General features: G+C 30.8%; 2 protein-coding genes across 6 annotated transcripts; both read left to right on the forward strand.

Annotated features, from left to right (window-relative positions):
• Window positions 1-4,135: 4,135 nt before the first annotated feature.
• Window positions 4,136-10,652, forward strand: PCK1 (phosphoenolpyruvate carboxykinase 1). Its single transcript, XM_029271695.2, has 13 exons — window positions 4,136-4,284; window positions 4,504-4,781; window positions 5,589-5,764; window positions 6,373-6,526; window positions 6,658-6,742; window positions 7,883-7,983; window positions 8,242-8,540; window positions 8,729-8,902; window positions 9,028-9,093; window positions 9,523-9,701; window positions 9,801-9,970; window positions 10,079-10,247; window positions 10,348-10,652. The coding sequence occupies exons 2-13, from the start codon at window positions 4,519-4,521 to the stop codon at window positions 10,492-10,494; spliced, it is 1,983 nt and encodes a 660-aa protein (XP_029127528.1). The 5' UTR covers window positions 4,136-4,284; window positions 4,504-4,518; the 3' UTR covers window positions 10,495-10,652.
• A 4,202-nt stretch (window positions 10,653-14,854) lies between these two features.
• LOC109800175 (UDP-Glycosyltransferase superfamily protein) lies at window positions 14,855-27,125 on the forward strand. Of its 5 annotated transcripts, none has more exons than XM_020360906.3 (20): window positions 14,861-15,166; window positions 15,400-15,435; window positions 15,559-15,592; window positions 15,694-15,763; window positions 15,841-15,976; window positions 16,696-16,896; window positions 17,308-17,442; window positions 17,647-17,751; window positions 17,912-18,010; window positions 18,756-18,885; window positions 19,768-19,818; window positions 19,992-20,102; window positions 20,902-21,011; window positions 21,251-21,419; window positions 25,008-25,094; window positions 25,389-25,460; window positions 25,821-25,934; window positions 26,412-26,473; window positions 26,561-26,675; window positions 26,782-27,125. In XM_020360906.3, exons 1-20 carry the CDS (start codon window positions 15,072-15,074, stop codon window positions 26,899-26,901), a joined length of 2,052 nt encoding a protein of 683 aa, XP_020216495.1. In that variant the 5' UTR covers window positions 14,861-15,071; the 3' UTR covers window positions 26,902-27,125. The 5 variants fall into 5 exon arrangements, with proteins under 5 accessions (XP_020216499.1, XP_020216495.1, XP_020216496.1 ...); XM_020360907.3 differs by having other exon boundaries at window positions 14,864-15,166; window positions 15,841-15,969; window positions 16,692-16,896; XM_020360909.3 differs by having other exon boundaries at window positions 15,007-15,166; window positions 15,564-15,592.
• Window positions 27,126-27,905: the final 780 nt, after the last annotated feature.

Consider the following 27,905-nt stretch of genomic DNA (forward strand, 5'->3'; position numbering starts at 1 on the left):
TTATTATTTGTTGAAAATCATAAATTTTAATGAGTTTTACTATTAAATCAAGAGAGTCTCACTAATAAGACATATAATCAATGATTTTTTAATAGATTTTAACTAATTAAAAATATTAGAAAAAAACATTTGAGGGTGTAGCTAGCATTCCTTGTATGTATTACTTATATATAAACAAAATTTGCTTAAATTTTTTGAATGGAATATAAACATATTTTAATTAAGTCAATTTTATTTAATGTTTTTAATCTAAAATATCCCAAAGACAATAAATGAAATTATTATCCACAATAATTGTGAGAAGTAGTAATATTTTAGTAAATATAGTTCATATTTTATATGAAGTTATATAAAATAAATATATTTAATTATTTTAATAAAAAGATTATCTTTCTAAGTATGTCCACGACTATTTATTTGCTTAACCACATTTTTGTTACCATAGAAATAGCAAAGACTTTGGGTAGAAAGAGAAAAATGAGTGAAAAATAAGAAATGAGGTAGTTTGGTTGGCAATAAATATGTCAAGTGAAAAATAAAAAAAAAATGTGAACCACACATTTTTTATTTTATTTTTATATTTTTCCATTGAGATGTGTGAAAATAGTGTAGAGAAGTCGTTGTGTGGCAACTTTATTTTTCTTAATATTTTTTATAGTTTAAAATTGTCATAACATTAACATGTATATTAATTTTTCTTTTTGACGGATAGAAACCATCACAGTTAATTTTTTAAAACATGACGGTTTAAAAATCACTAAGAAGTGTTAATCGACTATGAAAAAATTACAATCAATTGAGACTATTTTGTATAGTAACCATTTCTGTTATAGTAAAAAGATAATATATATAAACATATATTATTTTTATTTTATTTTATTTACTTATTTTTATTCATCCATATTTTATTTATTTTAATTCTCACCAATTTCTTTTTCACTGACAAACACATTAAAAATATGCTCATGTATAGATACATATTGATTATTGAGTTAGTACTATGTTACGCGAATCCTGCATCTGATTGTTAACTTTGACAAAGGATACGCGGCACCACGTCAGACGGAGTTGTCCGGAAAGTGCATCTATCCTATGTTCAAACTTTAATCCATATTCTGCCGTTTCGCAATTATGTCCTTTCTTTAACTATTTCCCTTACATGACTTGTTCACGGTATTTTACCATATTAATCAATAAATGTTTATTATTTTCTGTTCAATATGAATTCAGTGTTTCAAAGGATTTTTTTAAATTTATAAGATAAATTACAAAAATATGATGAAAATTGAATCTAAATCCTTTCTTTAATTACTAAATTAATTATAGTGATTTAATATTTTTAAGGAATTGTATCATATATGTCTCAATAATTAAATTAATTATAGTGATTTAATATTTTTAAGGAATTGTATCATATATGTCTCAATAATGATAACTTGTTGATTTTTGATTGTGAAAATGTCGGGAAGATTTATGTATTCAGTTGTTAGTAGGAATGAGAATATATCAAATTTTAAAACAAAAATTATAGTCTATTTTTTTTAAGGGTTGATTTGATCTAATATGACCTGACCTATTTAATAAAATGGTTAAGTTTAAATTTTTTTAAAAAAATCTATTTATATAAAAAGGTTAAACTTAAACTTATAAAAAATTTTGTTAAGCCTGATAGATTAATTTATTTATTTAATATATACATTAAAAAAATATTATTAAAAATATAAATAAATAAATAAATTTATAAAACAAAAATAAATTATCAATATTTTAATTTATATATATATATATATATATATATATATATTTCATTATAGATTTATAAATCCTGTACATCAACATATATGACTACACATGAATTGTCCCTTCAATAGAAAATGATTCAATTTTTCTCTTATATTTTCTTTAAATTTAAATTTTAATAATATTGAGTAAACTATCTTTAAAAAATATTTTTTAGATTTTTTAAAATTAAGTTTATTAGCTTAATTAACATTAAATTTAAATAAACTTTTAAATAGGCTAATAAGTCATATCATACTTTAAAAATGTTATACCAAATTTATAAAAAAGAACCTATGATAGATAATATATTAGACTTAAGCTTTAATTTTGTATAATAGGTCTAGTCTATATATTCAAAACCTAGTATGACCTAACTTATTTTCATCCATAATTATCAGCATCAGAATTATCAAAATGCATAGTTAAAAATAATTCGATCAGGGTTGCACCATCATAATAATCATTATAAAGAGTAATGTCTGACTATTAGATGGTAATAAAAACTTTTTAATATATTTAATGGTCAAAACTTTCTTGACCTTTAAATATAATTGTACTATACCTTCATCAGGTACGTAAAATATATAATATATTCAATTACTCTTAGTACTTGTTGACTTAAGTATTGCAAATCCTTGTACAGGTACAAGTCATAAACCATTTGACACTCAAAATCAGGAATTAATTAATCAAATAAAAGACATCTAGCGTGTTTGTTTTACGCTATTCCCGAATTCCAAAGCCACGTTGAACATAACTTCACTCTCTTGTAACTTTGACGTTGAACAGAACTAAACGAGAATACAAACATGCTCATCACCTTTAACATAAAATAGTTATTGCATTAAATTAAAATTTTATTATTTATTTATTATTAATGAATTGCCCTCATTACCATTTTATGCATATGTGCTTTTTTTATCCAAAAAAAAATATTTTAAAAAATAAAATTTATATTATAATAAAATAAACATATATGTTTAAATTATCGTATATATAAAATTTAAGTTTAGAGGATATATTCATTTATTTGATTCTATCCAACTTTTGAAGGAGATTAATTTTCATATATGAAGAATATTCCTTGATAACGAACCAATTTTTTTAAAAGTTTAATTAATATATATATATATATATATATATATATATATATATATATATATACACTGATGCTCACATATATAATGTAATATATTAAAAAAATAATTTTTGATAAAATAAAATTTACAATATGCATGTTTATATTTTGTGCATTCTATTTATTGTATATGTTGATTAAAAAAATTAAAATAATAAAGATTGTAAGACTTATGTTTTATTTAGAATTTTAATTATAAAACATGTTTTAAAATAAATTATCATCTAAAAGTTCATATTAGATATTAAAAACATATTTATATAATAAATAAATTAAACTTGATTTTTATAAAATTTAACGTATTTATTTTTATGTTTTCATTAATGTTAAATTATTATAAAATAGATCTTTAGTATTATAGTTTTAACTAAACATTTAAAAAATGTATATGATAGATAAATAAATTATACTTTGTACATATATTTTTAACGAAAGTTAGGTTCAAACTTATTAAATTATAGTATAACTTAGTCAAATCTAATTATAATCGTAGATATAAAAATTTGTAGAAAATAATTATAATATGTATTTATACTTTTAAAAATTATATATAAAGTTTTTATTATTATAAGTATATGAATAAATATTGTCTTTACTATCTAAAACTTATAGATCCGTGACTGGTTATATCTATCTCCTTTTACTTCATATATATCCTTTATTATATTTTAATTTTCTCTCTAATTTTTTCTGTTTCTCTCTTTTATTATTATAAAATTTGTTGTTCAAATAACATTTCTCTTAGTTTTTATTTATCTAAGCACCTGCAAATCTAAAATAATAATCATTAAATTTTTTTAAATATATCTTTATCTAAAATGAGTGTTTAAATTATATTTTTTATATGTAATTTTTAAAAATAAACAGATTGAAAGAATGAATGAAAATATTAATTAATATTTCTCTTAATAAAAAGGTATATTAAATAATTAATATTTGAAGAAAGTTTAAAATAATATAGAAGGAAAATAAAATATAAAAAAAAAAAAAGTTGTTACAAGAGATGAGTGGAGAATGAGTATTGACTAGCGTGGAATGCAGGAGCACGGGATAGCTATCCATTTATTGAGGAACTTATGCCTGACTCCGATTCCCGAATTATTAGATTTGGAATTTTTCTCTTTTTGGAGCTTGACCGTGAGGGCGTAAAGGGATAGGATTTAACCCTAGTTACCCTAACTGTGGTTAAATATCTGAACCAAGTCAAGGCACGCTGGCACTGAAGCCTATAAAAAGAAGACTTGAGTTTGTAAGTTTCCCATCACCACCACCTCTTGCCTTAACCCTTACATGGTTGCATTTCCCATGCTCCCTTGTTAATTTCCTTTCTTTCATTTTCTCAATATCTCAATACCAAACCTCTGGTTAGTCACTTCTCTCCTTATTACAACTTTCTTTCCCTAGTTAATTCATTTCATTCCCTCGTGGACCCGTTGTCAATTGTTACTGTATATATTTGTATGTCACTAGCTAACACGTAGTCGTTACTTTGATCTCGATCCAACGGTGCATGCTTTAAGCGGTGGTGAATTATTTAATGATGATTAATTTGCTATGCATTATTTTTAATTTGGCTTTGGCAGAGAAAGAAGATTAAGATGGCGTCCAACAATGGCAGCGTTAACGTTGCGAACGGGAACGGGAGCGCTACCAAGGGACTGGCGAAGATTCAGACGCACAAGAAGCATAACGGGATTTGTCACGATGACAGCGGTCCCACAGTGAAGGCTCAGACCATCGACGAGCTTCACTCGCTGCAAAAGAAGAAATCCGCACCCACCACACCCGTTACGGCCTCTCAGGCTCCGTTCGCCACCCTGTCTGAAGAAGAGCGCCATAAACAGCAACTCCAGTCCATCAGGTATATAATAATGTTATATATATATTTTTTACCACATTTATTAATGTATACAATATCCACAAAATAAGAACCAGAAAATGAAAACAAGATAGCTGTATACGCCTACTTTCTAACATGTAAAGTAACTATTAAATTAATTTATTATTCTTCATATCCTATAACAAGAGTGGCTCTAAATTATTTTACACAGATTAAAAAAATTTAATTTTACAAAATAACCGATGGTTTTATTTATTAAAAACAATTCATCACAATAATTATTATTTTTTAAATATTATAAAAAGGAAGTAATAATATTATATTAAAAAATATATTTGTTTTGAGAGTTTTTTTTCAAAAACTGTATTTATTATGGGACAGAAAAAATAAATAAAATATATATACAATATATATATATATATTTAATCAAAATTATAATTTTATTTAATAATTTACGTAATAAAAAATTTCATTAAATGTTAATATTAATTGCTTGAGAAAACTTTAATTCTACTACCGAAAAATATTTATGGAACCTCATTTAATGAATTAATTAACTACAGTATTATTACGTATGGAAAAACAAATAGTCAACACAACCGAGCGGAAAATCCGTTTAAGGCACAATTAGAAATAAAAATAAATGTGGGGAAAAAGGGTAGTGGGGCTGGTGTATGTAGTAGATCCACGTGTACCATAACGCCTGGACTAAGAAAGTAATATGAATCTGATATATTTGATCGATCCGCGTTCATTTTTATTGTTATATATTAAAAAATTTAATAAAGATTATGAAGTGAATGAGTTTTATTTAATTTGATAAAACAGTGCATCTCTGGCATCACTGACTCGAGAAACTGGACCGAAGCTGGTGAAAGGAGACCCAGCTAGGAAGTCAGAAACCCAGAAGGTTACTCACGTGCACCATCATGTCACTCCCACCATTGATGTTAGCGACAGTTCTTTGAAATTTACCCATGTCCTCTACAATCTCTCCCCTGCTGGTACACGCTTTTCTAAACCTTCATGCGTTACTTTTATTTATTTATTTATTATTATTATTATAGATATTACCTTCCTAAGTTACATTGGATTTGGTCGTCTTCCTCTTTTCAATTAACAATTTCAGTTGACGGTACTAATAGGTAATATGACATAATTTTGTACGTACGGTGTACGAAAATTAGTTCAAGTTAGAACGGCACCGTCTGATTATGTATTTGAAGTAGTCAAGCATAGCGTTTTAAATATTATCATTTACTTTTGTTAATTAAATTATTCCTATGTTAATTAAACATAGTAAAGGCATGTGTATGTGTACCAGATAAAACATTTGTGGTCGATTTGTATTCAAATACTAATACCAATTATTCCCACTAACGGCGTCGACTTTTCTTTTTTACTGGTTCCATTTGATTAATTTAATTAACTAATAAGCTGGATGATTTTGTGGCCGACAAAATTTTCACGAAATTCCTAATGACAGGAACACTAAACTCACTCCTCATGTGTTAGACGTGACAAAATCCTTTGAATATCTTGGTTAATAGAAATTTATTTTAGATAATTATTTGAAGCTAGCTATTGAAGGAGGTTTGAATATTTGGTGCAGAGCTTTATGAACAAGCGATAAAGTATGAGAAAGGAACATTCATCACTTCAACCGGGGCATTGGCAACGCTTTCTGGGGCCAAGACGGGTCGCTCTCCCAGGGACAAACGCGTCGTCAAAGATGATCTTACTGAGAACGAGCTTTGGTGGGGAAAGTGAGTACTAAGTTTAAACAACTAATAATATTTGCGGCTTATATATCTCTGTCATGCTATATGTTCCATTTTCTTTGTCTTTATTTGCAATGGATCACACGTTATTTAATTTCCATATTTGGTAATCACAGGGGTTCCCCTAACATCGAGATGGACGAGCACACTTTCATGGTGAACAGAGAAAGAGCTGTTGATTACTTGAACTCCTTGGACAAGGTAATTTAATTTTCCCCTTCTTTTATTGAAAATAATCAGATATTATATTAGTAAGGAAATTTTATACGATGAACCAATTAAAAATTATGAGTATGACTTATAAATTACGATGTCGATATAGATATATTTTTTTTTCCACTCGAGTTTTTGTTAGAAAAATGCGATGATGATAACTTTTAATGAATATTTTAACGAACGGTCCATGATAGCTAAAGAGGAAGGCGTATGTGTATCTCGTGTTTTGGCTTTTAAGATGGTGACGTGGGGATGGTGCTTGGATTGTCTTTTTGTCCAAGTGAGTGGGCGAGAGAAAAGTTCGGTTGATCCCTTAGGAAACACGAGTCACACGACACTTTCGTCATGTGTCATTTACTTTGAATAGGGTGGTTCGTGTTTTGTACTGGCTTTGCTTAGCGGTGCTTTGTATTTAGTATGTTTATGGGTATTTTCATTCTGTTAAGAAATAGAGGTTATGCAATTGTGCATCCAGAAAACCATTACTCAACCGCAGGATTCATGAACGAATAAGGATATATACCTTTCCTTTCACAGTACAGAGACTGTGACTGTGATGTGCCGTGCCTTGTCCTTCTATGTTAGTGATGAGTTCATTACTTCCGTTAGAAAAGCGTCCAGCTGTTTGTTCGTATCTGTAATGCTATCCGCCCCCACAAAACACTGTTATACAACATCATTTTATATTAAAATTGAGTTTAGTAGATATGCATCGTTATTATAAAAGTTTAGTTAATCAGAAATTATCTTTCATATAATTTTTAAGATAATTATAAAAGTAATGATTGTTTGGAATTACATGACAATTTTAGTAAACTCTTAAGAATCGTAGCAAATTTTTTCACAGTGAATACTAGGATAAGCTCCCTGAGTAATGGATGAGAGTTTTCAAGCAGTTATTCTTTGCTTAAATAATAAAAATACTAGTACTTTATATCATGTCTCATCTCATTGGATGGAGATCCCAATTAATAGTGTTCTAATTAATAACAATGTTTGTGATTTGCATGTTCAAATGAATGATCAATTTGTTGCTTAAACAACAATTATACTTTATATCATATCATATCTGATCTTATCTGGATGACAATTCCTCCTACTAGCAATAACATTGGTGATATGCAGGTCTTCGTCAATGACCAGTTCTTGAATTGGGACACAGAGAACAGAATCAAAGTCCGGATTGTCTCTGCCAGAGCTTACCATTCATTGTACATGCACAACATGTAAGTGAAAACTAAAGAATAATTTACCATTGCCAACTTGATCATTCTTTCTCTCTTCTTCCTTCGAGACAAAAGGTAAAGGTATAAGCCCCGCCAGATAAGTGCCCTATCGTTGAAAGCCTTAATTTATTATAAATTTATACATACATGTATATATATATATATATATATGGGTGGTGATGTGAATGGAGGAAAAGGTCCCCCCGAATGCATGTTAGTTTAGTTTAGTGTACAAGTGGATAACTGGGTGGGTGACAGGTGTATCCGACCCACTCCTGAAGAGCTGGAGAATTTTGGTACTCCGGACTTCACTATATACAATGCTGGACAGTTCCCGTGTAATCGTTATACTCACTACATGACATCCTCCACTAGCATAGATCTTAATCTTGCTAGGAGGGAAATGGTCATCCTCGGCACACAATACGCCGGGGAAATGAAGAAGGGTCTTTTCAGTGTCATGCATTATCTCATGCCTATGCGTCGAATCCTCTCCCTACACTCTGGATGCAACATGGGCAAAGATGGGGATGTTGCACTCTTCTTTGGACTTTCAGGTATAGTATCACCCCATCAAAGGTTGCATCGGTATAGTGTGCCTCCACACAGCTACCCTACCTTCCTTCCTCAGCCATACTCAATACTCCACTGCTTTTCTTGTATGCTTGTTATGGCTACTTGTGTTGCCTTTTCCTATAATCCTGATGGACCCTTTTCTTCTCTTCTTTATTATTGTTTCTTTTAGGCACTGGAAAGACCACTCTCTCTACCGACCACAATAGGTATTTAATTGGAGATGATGAACACTGTTGGAGTGACAATGGTGTCTCCAACATTGAAGGTGGTTGCTATGCCAAATGCATTGATCTCTCGCAGGAGAAAGAGCCTGATATTTGGAATGCAATCAGGTTTGGCACAGGTATTTGATCAGCCCCAAATAAATAAAAAAAAGCATTTTCACTTTTTTATTTGTCTTTCACTTCCCTCCTATTCCTAATATGAAATGCATTTTGACTTTTTATTCTTCTTTCACTTGATTTCCAGTCTTGGAAAACGTGGTGTTTGATGAGCATGACAGAGAAGTTGATTACTGTGATAAATCGGTTACAGGTAATTATATTGTCATGGTTGAACCCGATTTTGATTGTGTAATGAAATTGATTGTGTTATTAAATTATTTGCCGGTTAGCTGACAACAATAGGACTAAGCTGAGACTTTTTCTTGCTAATGAACAGTTGACCTCATACGTGCAAGTTGTTTTTCAGAAGCAACAGCTAATCTATTTATAATGCGAGGCCACTTCATAAAACTAAACATCCGCACATACGCAAGAAGGAATTGAATAATAAAGTCACAAGAATATGACAGATAAATAATTGAATATGAACATTATTTTGTCTTTAATCAAGCAATATGACAGAACTTGACGGGGAATTTTGGGGTGCTACGTGTAAACGTAGCTTGTAATCATCCATTACAAGAGAACCCTGCTAATAATTACATAATTGCATGATCATTTTTTTATTTTTATTTTGCAGAAAATACTCGTGCAGCTTATCCTATAGAGTACATTCCAAATGCAAAGTTACCTTGTGTTGGCCCTCACCCAAAGAATGTCATACTTTTGGCTTGTGACGCATTTGGTGTGCTCCCACCCGTGAGCAAGCTAAACCTGGCGCAGACCATGTACCATTTCATCAGTGGATACACTGCTTTGGTAATGTTTCACATTAACTAGCTTCATTCCAACGTTATAGTATTTATTAATGTTGCCTTTTCTGTAATTCTCACAATCTTTTTTTTATAACAACTTTAGGTGGCTGGCACAGAGGAAGGCGTAAAGGAGCCCCAGGCAACTTTTTCAGCTTGTTTTGGTGCAGCATTCATTATGCTACACCCTACTAAGTACGCGGCAATGCTTGCTGACAAGATGCAGAAACATGGTGCTACTGGATGGCTGGTTAACACTGGTTGGTCTGCTGGCAGGTATGGTTCTAATTATGTCATTGAGATAGAATTTCTCTCTGACCTTATATAGTATTGTACCCTACAAAGTCTAGAATTCACCAAATTATATCATATGTTAAACTGCAGCTATGGTTATGGGAGTCGTATTAAACTACAATACACAAGAAAAATCATTGATGCCATTCACTCTGGAAGCCTCCTGAATGAAGAGTACAAGAAGACTGAGATTTTTGGGCTTGAGATCCCCACCGCAGTGGAGGGTGTCCCTTCAGAAATTCTGGACCCTGTGAACACTGTAAGTTATCATAGACATGTCCACCTTTTTTTTTTTTTTTTTTTTTTTTTTCTATCCTTTGACATGTTCTTTTTTAACATTGGTGTTTTTGTGATTGCAGTGGTCAGACAAAAAGGCTTACAAGGAGACACTATTGAAGTTAGCTGGATTGTTCAAGAAGAATTTTGAAACATTCACCAACTACAAGATTGGCAAGGGCAGCAACAACCTGACAGAAGAGATTCTCGCAGCTGGTCCAATCTTTTGAGACAATGTTATGTTGTATTGTGTGGTTCGGATTGTTAGGATAGTATAAGATAAAATCTCGCCTTAGAATAATATTGTACCATTGGTTCTGTTCAAATTTACAACTCTAGTCTTATATGAGAATGGTATTTATGTAGTGTTACATTTACATTTTTCTTCCCTTTGGGTCCTCCTTAAGCTTTTAACATTTTCTATCATGCGTTGCAAACCAAGCAAGTTTTCCCTTCTGTGTCACACCACCATCTCTTATCTTGTCTGCCATTGCTCTCTTCTCGTTGCCACTAGAATTATAATGCATAGCGTGCGTTGTCAACTTCAATTGATTGTGTCGTGATTCACGATTAGCAGGGGATGAACATTGAACATTGGCTTTCAATTTAAGTTCCAAGTACTACGCTAATCATTCATTCTATTACACTTTCCCAACAGTCAACACACTAAACATAAGGAATATATGTTTATTCTTGTTTAATTTTACAAGTCTACCACACGGCTAATTCATTGCTCGAGAAGAACTATTTAACGTGACAGAGAACACCCTAACCAGGAAATTATGTGAGAAAATCTATATACACTACTCGAAAATTAAGAGCTGTTTTTTTTTTCCATTTTGAAATGAAATTATCTGTTTAAAAGGTTATTAAATTGAAATTGGTTGTGCGCTTATAAAAATCCTCTTAAATATAATTAAATTTGAGAGAAATTCATTAAACTAATTTCACAAGTTAGACCAATTAATTTGATATTAAATTTATTTATATTCTTTAATTATTCAAACCACAGTGAAATATAAACAGGGCAACTCTGTTCAGACTCGAATCAAATATTACAAGTTGCATAATATATGTTTGAATTTGAAAAGGAAATATAGATGGCACTTGTGATAATGTTCAGTATTGACTTGGGGACTGTATGTGAAAGGAGGGGGTAGTTTGGGTGGCCTAAAAGGTAACCAATCGAGAAAAAAGAAAACTAAAAATTTTGCTCATTAATTATTGTTTGCACATTTTTTAGATGAGTCTTTTAGTAGATAGCAGTACTGCGTCTTGTAATAGAGTTGTGTAGTTCGGCCTTAGCGTGTAGGAATCTATTGATTTTTATTTATTTATAGAAATTAAATAACAATAGTTAAATTCAAATATATAAGACTACCTATATATTACTCCAATTTTTCTTCAAATCCGACTCTTATAATTGTATAGAAATAACTTGAATTAGTTTAACAAATCCGTAAATACGTATTTTAGCTCGGTCTCCTTAGAGAAGTGTATTAATAATGCATTTAATTACAGTCATGGTTCATTAACCTTAACATTGATATAATTAAATTTGTTTCCAACATTCTTTTTACATATTTACTAAGGTTGAGCTAGAAGAATATTTTAGTGATTTATTTTAAATTAAATAGGTTTAAGTTATTTCAATGCATGTTAGTTTGTTTTTTTTCCATAAATATAGTTTATGCAATATTTCAAAATTCACAACTGATGATTAATATGTATTTGTGAGTTGTGATTTTTATTAAACAAATATTATTTTAAAATAGAAAGCATTATACCGACTTCCGTATTCTCATGTGTGTGATAGTTTAGTGTCAGGGGCTTTTGTTTTGTTCTTTTATTTATTTTTTAAATAGTCACAAGTGTGTAGATATATTTTATTTAACTCTAATAACTGCAAATTGGTATTAGGATGAAAGAAACTTGATTAATGTAATTGGAGGAGATGTTGCTACATGGGGGCGCAGGCAGGGATCTAGATATATTTTTCTTAAAGTTAATCACTTTTTAAATATTAACTAAATTCATATATTATTAAAAATTAACTAAATTTATATTATTTTTTAAAATTTACTTAATAATTTTAAATATATTATAGTGTGCGAAGATAATATTCATTTTAAATTTTTTAAGTTTTTGAGAAAAAAAACGTAAAAATTTACATATTTACTAATGATTTTATTAGAACGAACTATGGTTATTTTATTTTTTATAAGAATCAATTCTATTTGAGTTGACGAGGATCACTGTGAACAAAAAAAAGTTGATACTACTATGAAAAATTATTTCCTTAATTTAATTGCATATCAACTTAGACGTGAGAGAGATAAGAGATTTATATCAATTAACTAAGTGATTAAAATTTGAATTTTAACTTTTATAAATATAAAAAATTCAAGCTAATAGAAAATACCTAACTATTTAATTTGTGTTAAACTTCTAAAAAAAATTATTTCCATGTCCAAAGAAGAATACTCATTGATAATAAACAAAAAGAAATTACATATTTGAAATTTGATTTCAATATTAAATATTGATTAAACTAAAACTATTGTATAAATTATTCAACACGTTTATGGATAGTGAATTTTTATTTATTTATTAAAAATTATAATGACGATACTAGAATTTAAATTTCCAATCAGGTAAGGTTTCAATCTCTCCACTATTAGAAGAGTTTGTTGGTTTTAATAATGAATTACATGATTTAAATATGTCGGATGAAATATATGTAAAAATAAAATCTTAAGTCAATTTCAAAAATTGTATAATAATTAATAAAACATGAAGAAATTAATTTGGAAAAAAATGACGCCAAATCTGGGATTTTTCTTAACTCACAATCTTCTGTTGATTAAGTCACACAATTTTCTCAACCATGTTTGAAAGATTATTATGTTGTACAGAAAATAATGAGCAATAAAAAGCCCTAAAAAAACTTTAAAAATTTATGATAAATAAAAGATTGAAAATACGAGAGAACCATGAGTTTGAATTCTTTCTTAATTTAAGTTTTAACAAGTTTTCGCGATTTTTTTATCCAATTTAGTTCACATATAAGTGTTACAAGTATTCCATGATAAAAAAAAGACTAAAATATTTCACACTTTGATTATTTGTTTTAGGATTTAAGATTTAAAATCGGCAATTAAGACCTAATTGTAAGAGATGACATCTTTCTTTCTTAACTCTTATAATTATTGAAGGAAATCTACAACAGGTGGAGATTAATATAATAATATAGATACAAAATACACCATGTTCTATTATGAATTAAAGAAAAAAGTTATGACTAAAATGGTGAATTTGGTAACAAAGAATGATTCAGTTTTGTTTAATCCTTTTTAAGAAATAAAATAACAATTAACAATATATAAACCACCATTTCTTTAATAATTTAGAGTTTACACCTATTTAATAGGAAATAGTTTCTATACTCTTATATATATATATATATATATATATATATATATATATATATATATATATATATATAAAAGTAGGTAGTTTTATTGACATATCGTTAATATAAGTGGAACTTAGTTCACATATTTTAAATAAGATTTTAAATTTGATTATTACAAATAAAAATAACATAGAGATTTCATTAAATATAGTGAATCAAATTTTTCTGTGAAACTTAGTTATAAATAAAAAAATTAATAAACATTTTATGCTAATAATATAATTAAAAAAATTATTTTTTGATGCACGTTATATAATAACTCAATTTAACGGGGTCATCAAAATAAAAGTTAAGCTACAATTTCACGATGTAGTTAGGTATCGTGATCAATATAATCTTTACAAATTACAAATTTACAATTGGCATATTTAATAATTGAAGAATTATTTTCAAATAATTAATTAATACTAATTCACAAATAAGTATTATCGTTTTCCATAAATTTTAGGTAAAACATTTATATCACCTTTATATATAAATTAAAATAACTATGTTGGACTGGAATGTTTTTAGATAATATTTTTTTAAACATATTTTTTAAAAAATTATTGTGTAGTGTTTTTAGATTTTTTTAATTTCTTACATATTTTTATTTATGAATTTTTATCTTTATTTTTAAATTGAATTTTAGTACTTTTAAAAGTAAATATTAATAATTAAAAATAACTTTATATCATAATATAAATCATTTATCATAAATTTAAAATGTATGTTACATATTTAAAAATATTAATTTATTAAAAATTTAATTATATTATAACTTATATTATCAAAAGTATTCATTTATTATAAATTTGTTGCATAAAAATATGTATTCAATGTATTACACAAGTTAAAATCATATTTGATATAAATAATTTTAACAAACGTCACCGAACCTTTGCACAAATCAAATGCAAATGTATTAACACCAAATGTATTTGAAAATACATGTCATGAAATCTTAACCGTAAAAAGTGTTTTATTTTATGGGAAAAAAGTTGTAAAGCCAAGTAAATAAGTACTAACAGTCCGATTAAGTTGTTCCTGTTTGGTTCGTATGTTGTGTTGCATTCATTGATAAGAGGTTTGAACTCAAATACTTGTCTTTGATGTTCAGCAACATAGTAAGGGGACATATAGTTCTAGCTTGACCGAATTCACAAGCTGCACATGATTGGACACGTGTTGCCTAGTTGGCATCTTGTCTTGTCTTTATGTTTCTAGTTTCAAAATGAAGCAATGATTTGGATGAGCGACACAGTTACATTATCATGGACACGAGTGTGATTGTGGTTCAATATCAGTCTCTTGCAGCTTCAGGACACAGCTTTCTGAACCTGAAATCAGAATATGGGGACATTGTTTTTTTTCCACTCACCCGTTCCACGCCTTTCACACCCCTCCATCCCAAAACCCATTGCACTTCCTCCTCTCTCTTGTTTCAGGTCAGAATTTGACTCCCACTTCTCTACCCTTTCAATCTTCACCACTATTTTTTGTGTTTTACAGTTATATTCTAAGTGGGGTGTCCTCAAAATCCAACTTTGGTACCTTTTAGACTAAAAAGTTGCCCCTTTTGCTTTGATCGTTCATAATTTATGCAATTCAGCTCATGAATGGTTCATGGCTTACCCTTTTTCTTCTGCTTAATTCTTGTGATGAATTTTCACTTTTTCAGGAATAATGGAGATGTCAATGGCTTACATGAACAAAAGTAACCTTTTTCCTTTTATGTTCGCTTCTTTTGTTTCTGAATTTTAAATAATTTTTTCCGGTGTATATTAGCCGATTCATATACGAGGCTAGTCGGCAACTAACTTGGGAATTTGTATCTTAGGTCAGAGGGTAATAAAAAAGTGGACATGTCCCAGGTATGTTGCTTTTTGTAGTTTTGTTTCAAAGATGATGTGTTTTCACATGTCCTTTTACTTTCGCATTGCCTTCTCACTGTTTTTCCCCCTTTGTGTTTCAGTCAATATATGATGATGACCAGAATGTGAAACAAGATAATATTTGGCAATTGTTCAAAGAAGCTCAACAGAGTTAGTTCTTTCACCTCAGTCATACTTGTACCTTTTCTTGTTAAATAACTTCTTGTGTATTTTCTTGTTGCATGTAGACATACTATACTTAAACAAACAACGCCTTGGGGCCATTGATGAACTAGACAAAACAAACAGAGAAAAGCAGTTGCTACTCAAAAAGATAAAGAAGTTGGAAGCAGAAAAGCAGGCTGGTGCTGGTAAAGGTAAAAGGTGATAGTTTAATAGCATGTACTTTCGAACCTCATGATACATATTTGGTCAATTCTAGATAAATACATGTCATTTGTTGTTAGCATCCTTTAGTTTATCTTCTGTCATACTATTGAAACATGATTCCATAGACACATGTTTGATTACATTTGGTTTCTTCCCTTAAATTAAGAAATACATTTCCTTCCCTTTGCTTAAAGGACCAGTGTTTTCTTTACTTCATTTCCCATGATAAGAACCTTGGATGAATCATGTCACAAAAGCTAGCCATTGCCCCTTGTAGTTGGAGAGCCCGAGGCCTTATAAACCCCATGTCATACTTTCGAATGTAGGACTCAAGTCCTATACCTTGCAATTGAATCCTAACATCCAACCACGCTCTGCAGCCCTGACATTCATGTGGGCTGCTTGTGCACTAGCCCTTTGATTAGTCCCAGGCAAAAGCTGCAATGCCAGTGACCACCTGCACTGTTTGTGCGTAGCTGAGAGATGCGGTGAAAGACTTTGATATCAATTGATAAGAACCTTAGAAGAACCACACCACAATAGTTAGCTTATTTAGTTGGACAGACCATTGCCTTATAAGCCTCACCCCAGAATACTTTCAAATCTATAGTAACAAAATTTATTATTAATCCAATTTTAACAATAATAAAGTCTTTTAAGTTCTAGATGATTAATTGAACTATGTTTTTGTTTGTATTTTGTAACCCAGATAGCCTATCAGCTAGTTCAGAATTGTTGCTTCGGATAGACTCCATGGTCCTTGGCAGCATGATTAGTCCCAGAGAGGCATCTGAATTAAGAAGTTTGGTGGTGAACCACAGAGTGAGTGTGGCTGATGTTTTTAATACTATCTCACAGAAAAGAGATCCTGAACTTCTGGGAGACCTTCGTCACTTTTCAAATGGACACAAAAAGTAAATCCTGCTTGTACTTGATTTAAAGCTCTCAATGAATGATCCAATGTATGTTGTGTTATGTGCCTACTCAAACCTCTGAAAAAAATTCAAAATTCTCGGTAATTTTATTTTACTGGGTAGTAGTGGCACACAGCATGTAGCATACTCAAGTTACTGAAAAGTAACTGAGCTTGCAGAGAGGCATAAATATTATAATCTATAAAACTAGAGATGTATAAGCTTATTGTATTAACTATAAACAATAAAACATTTGATGTTTAATATGATACTGAGTCAGCCTAGGTTTATGCTGGAACTATTCTCTGTTCATAATTGGTATAATAAGTTACTATGTTTATTCTTCAGTTTTCTTTTCTCAGATGAAGTATTTAAAACCTGATTGTCCTTTGTTGTATCAACTTCATTCAGGAATGGTTTTCATATTGTTCACATTTGCACAGAAATGACACCATTGGTTCCTAGAGGATCAATAGCTTCATATGTGACCGGCATATCTCGTGCACTTCAAAGAAAGGGCCACGTGGTGGAGGTTATATTGCCAAAGTAATTAAGAAATTTATGTCCTTTTATTTCCTTTGCCTTGTGTTACTCTTTCAATTAATTATCGACCAAAATGGGCATAAAACTTCTTAGTCTATTTTGTGCTCTGTTTCTAGGCATTTGACGTATATTATAATGCTATGTTAGTTTAATACTTTGTTGATATTTTATAATTCCTTAATTTTGTTGTATCTAATTTTCATGTAGGTATGCAAGTTTAAACCTAGATGAAGTGCAAGGATTACGTGTACTTAATGCAGAGGTTTACTCATATTTTAATGGTCAATTACATGGAAATAGAATTTGGACTGGGTTAGTTTGGCTTTCTTTGTCTGTTTAATTACCATATGTTTTCATATAAAATGGATAAAATTATCAATGAAAGATATTAGAAATAATATTTTATGTCTTGTTCCTTGTTTAAAATCTACTGATTTTCATTTATTCTATACTTACTCTTAGTGTGTGACAGTGTTGTTTATGGCATTGGAGTCATTTTGATCGAGCCAGTGTACTATTCATCATTTTTCAGCCGTGAGATGATATATGGCTACCCTGATGATTTTGAAAGGTGAGTGAAATGATATATGTAATGATTGATTTATCTAGTTTCCATCTGCTATTATGGCAAAACAAAGAAAAACTTACACTTTGAAGTATATATAAAATGCTAATGAGAATTTTGAAATGTTTTTGGTTAAAGGGAAAATTAATATAATTAAGAATTAAAATTAGAGACTGGAAGGCAGGATATTTTCTTCAAATGCAAGTGTTTTCAGCTTGACAATATATAGTTTGAGTGCTGCCACTGTTGCAACAAAAAATAGATGAGTTAATTCACAGACTGCAAAGGTAAAAAAAATAGAAGTTAAAATGAGGAAAAGATTGTATAATTTTTGCATATCAACATACTATTTTTGAAACCCATTATGACTGAATTTTTGTGCATTCAAACTATCTACATATCTAAAAAGAGATACTCTGATAGCTAGTATCTCATCTGGACCTTAGTTTCTGGTTATAAGTGAGAGGAAAGTTTTTACTTGAAAAGAGATCTGAATTGTATATTATTTTTCTGATTAGTTTACAGCAGTAGCTACTATATATATATATATAGCCATGAAAATCAGATGAAATAAATGATAACCTAGAGATTTAGGCTACAAATATGTACATAATAATAATAAGAGAGAAATAAGGAAAACTAATCCCAATTATAATAAGGGAACTATAAATAATTGCATGCAACAACATTTTCCTTTTACTTTGGTGTACTTAAATGTCAATAATCTTTATATGATTTCTCTTTCCATCAGGTTCTCCTATTTTTGTCGGGCATCATTGGATTATATGGTAAAATGTGGGAAGCAGCCTGATGTATTGCATCTGCATAATTGGGAGACTGCCATTGTTGCCCCCCTTTTCTGGGATATGTTTGTTAAACAGGTGTCTGTTCTTAATTATAAATTTTACGTAGTTTGATTTGTAAACTTTTCTATTGGTAATGGTATGAAAGTCTCCATTAATGGGAGAAAAGATACAAAGAGTATTGACAACAATAGGAGGTGATAGTGTGATACAATAACTGGAAAAAGAAAAGAGAAAAAAAAATCACTGTGAAACTATTTTGCTCAAGTTAATAACAAAAAACAAACCTTAAATTTTATAGATTGGTAATGCCGTTTGATTCATGATGGAGCATAAACCAGGGAAGGGAAATTCAATTCCAATGGCCTCAAAATGACGCAATCCAACAATTGAAAGTTCAAGGTCTTGTTATTTGTTTCCCCAAAAGGCTATAGATGTAATCATTAAGTTCTTATTGAGTCCATCTCACCTTTTCCTGGCATTATCTCAGAGGATCTTGTTGTAACAGTCCTGCATTATTTGTAATTGTAATTTATTGTAAATTAGGACATATTTTAATGAAAAATTAATGTAGTAGAGCCTTGTAAAATTCAATAGCGTGAATAACATTCAGAATTTTTCTAGTCTTGTTTCAAGTGATCCTTTTCTTCATCCATCCGGGGGGGGGGGGGGGTGGAGAGCATATTTCTACTTTCTCCATCCTGTAGCATATTGGAAACTGCACTCTGTGTATGGTGGTGGTATAACCATCTTTATCCTTTATGGCCCTTAAATTGCTTTGTCTTTTTTATTTTATTTTAAAAACTGCAGTTTTTCTTGTTATGTACAAGGATGATTTAAATATGGAAGATTATATTGCTTTGTTGCATAGATCTTTATTGGCATTTATTCTTTTGTTTCTGGTTCTTTACCTAGAAGAAAAGATCATCTGTAATATTCTTAATCTTTTGTTTTGTTTAGGGACTCGAAGGAACCAGAATATTGTTTACATGCCATGGTTTCAATTCACAGGCTAGTAACAGATGTTTCCCTGTTGAATATGCATTTTATTTTGAATTTTCTCCACCTTATCATTTCTTCCAGCTGAAATTTGCCGGAAAAACTACATATTGTTTGTTGTGGAGTTTATGTTTACATTTTCCATGTCAATCTTGTAATTATTGGATGTGCTGTGTGTGTTATAGGGTATTGAGAAACCAGATAAATTGGCCTTATGTGGGCTTGATCCTTTAAGACTCCATCGCCCTGATCGTTTACAAGACAACACTAACACACAACTTGTCAATATTTTAAAGGTGTCCTCTTTACTCTTGTATTCTTTATTTTTCTCCTACTTTCATCTCTATAACAATTGCAAGGTGATATTGAAAAAGTCATTGGAGCTTTCTTTTCAAGGTTTATTTTTCCCTTATTCTGGAAGACACTTAGGAAGTCTTGAATTTTGACCAGTCTGGTGAATTTAGATATTCATTAAAGTCTGTGTCTCAGAGGAAGGCTTAGTTATTTATGTTTCTAGTGAGTGGTGACCTAATTTTGAGCTTTAGTCAATTCTCAGCAACATTTGCTGTCATGGATCTGATTCTTCCTTTTGTGAAGGGGGAGGAGGGTTGTAATCTTGAGTTTATATTTATATTAAATTACTTTGTTGGCAATTGTGAAACTCCTTAGCAAATTATACATTAACCATTTGTGACACTGTTAAAAGGCGACAACTAATCGCCTTGCATTTAAAAAGAAAAACAAGAGGACAAATTTCCCTAAGGTTCCTGATGGAAGAATGAGAGCCTTGCATCTTCATACTATTTGAAAAATGAGTATGCATGTCTTGCGATGTTTATAAACTCTGCTTAGTCATTGAGCATTTAATATGAAGATTTCAACTAGTTATTATCTGACCCATCTCATGGGATAGAATAAATGTTTGTTCTTGCAGGTTAGTCAATGTTAACTTCTTTTCTAGATTATACCCCTCAAGCTGCAATATTATTGTTGAATAACATCATATACTGTATCACAAAGTGTATTTTATTTTTTCAGACTATACGAGTATTTTCTTGTTACTGTCCACCATTGAGTCTTCCATCTAACTTGCAGGGTGGAGTTATCTATTCAAATAGAGTTGTAATAATGTCATCTATCTATCCAAAGCACATATTTGTTCATAATTTGAGTCATGAACTGGAACCTACTTTAAATGTTTATAGGTAAGTATACTGTCATAACATACTTTCACTCTGGTTTAATGAGGTTTTTTTTTGTCTTTTCTTGCAAATCAATATTAATTTGAAATTGTTAACATAGCTAATGGGCTGGTTGATAAATATATAGTTTATTTTTTTTTAAATAGTGCCCCTTGTTAAGTTTAACAATGTTTTTTACACTAAAGCCTCCTCCCACTGGCTTTCCCTTAGTATTCAACATGGAAAATTACATTTGGTTGCAGGGATAAATTGGTTATTGCTCCTTATGGATTAGACAAATCAACTTGGGATCCTTTAACAGACTATTTTCTTCCAGAAAATTTCAATGCTGAAAATATGAATGGTAAAGCTGTTTGCAAAGTTGCATTGCTGCAGCAGCTGGGGCTATCTGAACATTCTTCTACTATTCTTGTAAGCAGATCACCCCTTGCTCCTTTCTTATTTCTGTGCCATGTTAAGTGTATACAAGGAGAAACTTAGTGATCCATTATGTTTCTTTTATATGCAATTCCTGCTTTAGAACTGCTCATCTATAAGATACAATGAAGTTGCACTTTTGTTAACTTTAGTTTTAGCATTCTTGAAATAATTAGTTTGGACAGTTGCATGACTATTGTATAATTTTATGTGTATATTCCTCTCACTTTATCTTCAGCAAGATTTTAATATAATACTTTTTAGCATTGTATCAATTGGATCTTCACTAAAATTTACATATAGAATAAGCATAGTGCCAAATTCACCTTACAAGATCTGAATTTCTGCCTAAACCTCTAGGACAGATTTGTGGAAATAAGCAAACACTAGAGAGGATGAATTGGGTTGCTCTCAATTCCCCCAACAAACAAGTATAATGTTATGAATGTCTTCTGCTCTTCTTTAGGTTCTTCCTAAACTGATTAGTGAGCCTCCTATTGCTCCTCCAATTGGTGACACCTCTGTCCTTGTCTCCCAAAGCAGCAATCTGGGTCCCTCTCGGGGTGGCCAATCCACACAAGAATTGTTCTAAGTTTGATCATTGTAATCATCCAAGGCATATTATTGATTGCTACTAAAAATTAAATAGCAAACCTCCATGCCTTGCCAATGTCGTCCAAACACATCCATCTCACACCCAAGGCAACTAATCACCCTTGGGTCACCCCTGCCACATATGAAGATTTTCTCTAGCGGTATGAGAATTGCTAGAAGCCCGAGACTATTGCTTCACACTAGTAATTCATTTTCTTGCATATCTCAGTCTCCTTCCCTTGGTTCTTGAGTTCTTGACTTTAGTATTACTTCAGCCAATGGTTCCTGTACAGTTCCCAAACCTAGTCCCTAGGGATTGGCTCTATCCATCCCCTCCCTTCCTTGACTCTTTCCTTTATGTAACTGGTTGTTTGTTTAATTTGTTTTTTGTTGTCCATCGCTTAACCTACTTTCATGATTATTTAATTACCTTTACTAAAGACTTGGGGAAATTATTTAATTTGTTAACTTCAGGGTATCAAGGAAGGGAGGGGATGGGTAGTGCCAATCCCTTGGGACTAGGTTTGGGAACCATTGGCTAAAGGAATACTAGGTAAATAATCATATGTAAGAAGACGAAATTGGGGAGAAGAGGGGCTTTTGTGTAAAGGAAATTTGGATTCAGGGAGAATTAACTCCGAGAAATTCCACAACCAGTAGCAGGGAAACCAAAATTAGGAATGGTATCCATTGCCAATAGAAGGAGAAAATAACAGAGAAAAATTAAGAGTTATATTTTTTGTGTATGGTAAAAACTCCACTGAGCCCACAAGGCCATGTTAAAAGGCATCAGGCAGATACAACAATATTCAGAAAAGAGATTATAAAAAACCTCTCCACTACCTACTGCCACATCAGCACCCTAAAACAACAATAACTCATGAAACCGAAAATAAAGCTGATGACAAATGCATAATAACAACTACTAAAAGTAAAACTAAACCATAGGGTAAAGATAAAATGTTACAGCATTGTAATTACTGTAACAATACCCTCTCATTCAAGTGCAGCCTTGTCCTCAAGGGTGAAAATTAGGAAATTGTTTGAGCAGATCATAATAGAACACCCAAGTAGCCTGTTCTAGAGGTAAATTTTTCAAATTAACTAGCACCTTAGCAGCAGGGATGCGCCCCCTTTTAACCACCAAGTTTCGTTGTAGTAATTTGATATCGTCATCAGGGATTTGGTGATACTATTAATTTCCTATCTTGTTTACGGAGAACATGTTTGAAATATTGATTTAAATTTATAATATAGCAAATAAAAGAAATATTACAAATATAGAAAACTTTATATGAGAGAGAGATTGGATTCAAATGTACTTTCTAACTCCTTTAATCTTTATCAAATAAATATGATTCCAATTCAATTACTTCCACGTTCATTAAATAACTCAACCAGATTCTTCAAAATTGAGTTCTAAGGTGATTAATCTTAAACATGATTTCTCTATGATTTAAGATCAACACCTTGCATTAAGAACAACAACTTGAACAAAAGTGGCTAACAAAATCAAGTCTATTCCTAGAACAAGAGATTGTTAGGTGTGTGATTCAGTTCAGGTTTTCGAAAACGTTTCCCAATAGAGTTCAAAAACCAAATATCATAAAACGGGTGATCAAACCGAATTAAGCATTAAAATAAGAATCAAACACAAGTAATGGAATGGAATATCATATAGATCTAAGAAGAAACAGAGTTAGTAGTTACAATGAATCCAATCCAAAAGAAACTAGCCGCTCATGGTGAGGGCCATAACAAATAAAAAGATGAAATTACACTATAGAAGAAGTGAAGACGGGTCCTCGTTCCCAAGCAATCCAATATTCAAATCTGATCTTCACGCTCTCCCGTTCTTCTGGAGTTTCTTTCTCTATTTGTGTCTTCTCTGTCGGTCTTCTGTCTCTTTAATCCCTTATATATGTTCTATCCAAAACAGTGGAAAGTTGGGATTTTTAACCCAAGGCTACAGCTCTAGATGTGTGGTTGTGGCTCCAGAAAGTACTTCAAGACAAAGGAAGCTCCAGATCTGTAGCTCTGGAATGGGGGTCGTAGCTTTGAATGTCTAGATTGGCCAGAATGTTCTATTTCCCAAGGTTGGAGCTCTGGCTTCATGAGTAAAGCTTCAACTCTCTGGAATACTTCTTTTTGGCTCAAGTTCTGTGGCTGCAGATCTGGCTTTGGAGCTATAGCCGTAACCCTCTGGAATACTTCTTTTTGGTTCAGGTTCTGTGGCGGCAGCTCTAGTTTTGGAGCTATAGCCTTAGATTTCTAACTTCATCAAAATCTACACAAAAGAAAGATATTTTTGGTCAAAGAAAACTATACTATTGTAACTTCTTAGATTAATCTTAATTTATCTATTTAGGGGTCAAATACAACCAAAATTAATTACATCTCTCCCAAAAAGAGTGCCAAATCAAGGATAAAAACATGTAATTTAGGCACTTATCATCTCTGCCCAGTTGTAATTACTGTAACATTTTGCCTTGGAAAGATTTGTGGAGCGAAAGGAAGCCATGATTAGAAACAAGAGGTTAGAAAAAGTTAACAAGATAGTACCTTGTCAGAAAGTCGTTGGCAGCCGGTGGATTGGAGTGGCAAACCAGGTTAGAACACAGTTGCCAAAAAAATGTCATCGAGAACAATGGATCCATTGGGTAGGCACAATTTCTAGAGTTTCCTCAACCTTGCTTTAGATACCATATTTAAAAGAAGAAAAATTAAATGGTGTAGTTGCTAAAAGCCTGAAACCTTATGTAAAATGACTCCACGAAGCTTGATTTATATAATTAATAGGAGGTTTTGTTATAATTAATACAATTGATTATAGGAGGTTTTGTTTCTGATTTTCAATAAGGCTTATGTTTTTCACAGAAATCTCTTGTAAACCATAACTTTTCTGACTGGTATACAATGTCATGAATTATGTACATGTCATTTTACTTGGATTTTCTGCTCATTAGTTATTACTGAATTTTTTATCAGGTTGGATGCGTTTTTTCAGAAGGATGTGACTTTGATGAAAAAAGGGTGAAGGAAGTTATCTTGAATGCTAAGCAGCACGATGTCCAGGTGCCATCTCTGTGGAGCTTATTTATTTATTTATTTATTTTTCCACAAAAAAGTGTAGTTTCATTGCTTATAAGACTTTCTCATTATATGATACTAGATCTAAACATATATGAATATGAATTTTTATCTGTTTGCTAATAGGAGAAACATAATCTTTATTGTCCCTTGCATTTTCATAATGAAAATAAAGTGTTATAAAATCTCAAAGTAAATTGACGTTGTATGAAATGAATCTGGCCATGGAAAATTCTTGTTTCAGGATTTCCTGTTTAAAAGAATAATTATTCTTTGCAGTTTATATTTATGGGGACCAGTGAAAGCACAATCTTGAATCAGGCACTTGAATCACTTCAGAAGGAACTCAAGGTAGTTCCCAGACTGTCATCTTTTTAGTTTCTGTGGCTTATCTGGTCATATTCATTATTCAGCAGAAATTTAAATTATCTGGTCATAAAGCTGCATTATTTTGACACTATGTTCTAAAGGGGACATATTTAGTGAGAGCATGAGAGGTGGAAAGAGTTAATTTTGACCATACAACCATACAAAGATGGTCAAAATTGTTTAATTAGTTCAAATATTAACTATTTATTTTAGTTATACAGTTGAGATGCATTCTTTTCACGCTCTCTTGATACACTTCCATGTTTTAGAAAACCTTAGTTAATAATATTTACTTTTCCTTGTCTGCTACTATTGACCCGCCATTCCATTAAAAATCTGCAGGATGATAATCTTAAACTTGTGCCTACATATGATGAAGCATTGTTGCATTTAGTCTTTGCTGGATCTGACATCATCTTGTGCCAATCTTTTCTTGATCCTACTGATGAAACTCCAGTAAGATCATTCTATCCACTTAAGTGATGATTTTCCCCCACTAATTTAGCACCTCGAGTAAAACACGTAGGAAGTTGCCTGTTTCTAAAAGAAATTGAAGTCGCTATAAAACTTTATTTTGTTATCTTCATGAGACACTAAATATTGCCACTGTGGAGTTTGATAATGGTATAGATGCTAAGACAATCCGTTCCTTCCTCTTTTTTTGGCCATTTGATGTGGAAAATGTAATGTAATGCACATAACTATTTTACTTGAGAAAAGTCTGTTTTTCACTTTTTCTATTATATGTGGAACCTTATTTTCCTTGTGTTCTGATGGTTGGCCTTTGATGTTTATCAACTTGCACAATATTTATTTATTTATTTTGTAATATAGTATTAAATAATGCACTCTAAGCAAATTTTGTTTCGAGTAGAGTGGAGATTTTCATGTATATCAACTGAATCATACATTTTTTATGACTTGACTGTGTAGCTCATAGCTTTAAGGTATGGAGCAGCTCCAATAGCACTTGCCCCTGATGCTAGCACAAACAGGTAGTCCATAAATATATTTTTGGTACACGAAATTTTTTTCTCTATACTTGTTTAACACTCATTTCATTTATATATTGCATCTACAAGGGCGATACCTTTTGATAGGAACTTCATAAACCAAGACAACGAGGCCACCAAGTACTCCAAGTTAATCAACTCTACCTTTGGAAACATGTCTCTTAGCCTTGCTATTGATGAAATTGTATGTAGTTTGTGGTGGTTTTTCCTTATCAAGTTTTACACTATTCTAGAAAAGATATCATCTCTGGTTATGATACATTACTTAAATGACTTTCCTTCACCTGTAGAGGACTAACCCAGTGATGTGGAAACGAAAGATAATGCAAGCAATGGCGCATGACTTATCATGGGATGGTGAATGCTACGATGTTCATGTTGCATCTTACTCAGCTATAAAGAATATGTGAAGTGGGTCTGACATACATCTTTGTATATATATAATCATTTTATGTTTAATATTTTGAGATATGGCTGAACTGCAGAATAATTATTTGTTATTTGTAAGTTAATTGCTCCTCAAACTCATTTGTGGATTCAAGACCTACTATATATAGCAAAATAGAAATGTTGAAAACAATGATTAGTGAATTTAATATATAAAATTATAGAGTGGAAAATCTCACTCTCACTATAGTATGGTCCACTGTTCAAACTCTTCTCTTGTAAAATCTGTTGTATAGTGAACAATGATATACTGAGACAAGGAAAATCCGTCACAACGAGAATGAAGGGCTTGGAAGCGTAATATTAAGCTTTCCCATGTTTAGGGGCAGAATAATGCAATTATGATACATTTTATATTTCGAGAGGAGTCGAATAGGCCGAATAAATTATCAATGTTTGTTCTCTTTACAATAAAATGTATTCTATTTAACTCGTGAAACAAAATATTTTTATAAAAAAAAAATGAGAATCTCGTGTATTTTGTAGTTTCAAGAACAGCGGAATGGTTCTAATATTTAATGGGTCATGAGAAAATAATAAATAAGACCCTTTATATATGCATATGAATATTCAGCACGTAAACGTATGTTGAATAAGAAATTAGACACAAAATTTCATCCAAAATAATACATTTTAGTTTAAAATATTTTTTAAAATTTTTTATAGTTTTACTTATTTTACTTTTTAGTTCTTATAATTTAAAAGATTTTTTTTAATTTCTATATTTTTTATTCTTTTTTAGTTCCAATAGTTTTTTAATTCGTGTATTTGTAGTTTTTTTTATAATCTTTTTAGTTTTTGTTATTTTTTGAGTGTAACATTGTCTCTTTTGTGCTTATATGATAATATTAATTTAATTTTGTAGGCAAAACACCTAATTTGGTTCCTTATAATATTTAATAGTTTCAATTTCGTCCTTCTATATTTTTTTGTTTCAATTTGGTTCCTAATAAATTAAATTGCTACA

Source organism: Cajanus cajan, chromosome 11, assembly GCF_000230855.2.
Source record: "Cajanus cajan strain Asha chromosome 11, NIPB_CcT2T_4, whole genome shotgun sequence".
Taxonomy (NCBI): Eukaryota; Viridiplantae; Streptophyta; class Magnoliopsida; order Fabales; family Fabaceae; genus Cajanus; species Cajanus cajan.

Bases quoted from the DNA above. Each gene is read 5' to 3' on its own strand.
- PCK1 (XM_029271695.2), top strand. From the start codon at position 4,519: ATGGCGTCCAACAATGGCAGCGTTAACGTTGCGAACGGGAACGGGAGC. The intron at 7,984-8,241 runs GTAAGTGAAAAC...GGTGGGTGACAG, and splicing joins TCATTGTACATGCACAACAT to GTGTATCCGACCCACTCCTG. The intron at 9,094-9,522 runs GTAATTATATTG...TTTATTTTGCAG, and splicing joins CTGTGATAAATCGGTTACAG to AAAATACTCGTGCAGCTTAT.
- LOC109800175 (XM_020360906.3), top strand. From the start codon at position 15,072: ATGGGGACATTGTTTTTTTTCCACTCACCCGTTCCACGCCTTTCACAC. The intron at 17,752-17,911 runs GTTAGTTTGGCT...AGTGTGTGACAG, and splicing joins GGAAATAGAATTTGGACTGG to TGTTGTTTATGGCATTGGAG. The intron at 25,461-25,820 runs GTAGTTCCCAGA...AAAAATCTGCAG, and splicing joins CACTTCAGAAGGAACTCAAG to GATGATAATCTTAAACTTGT.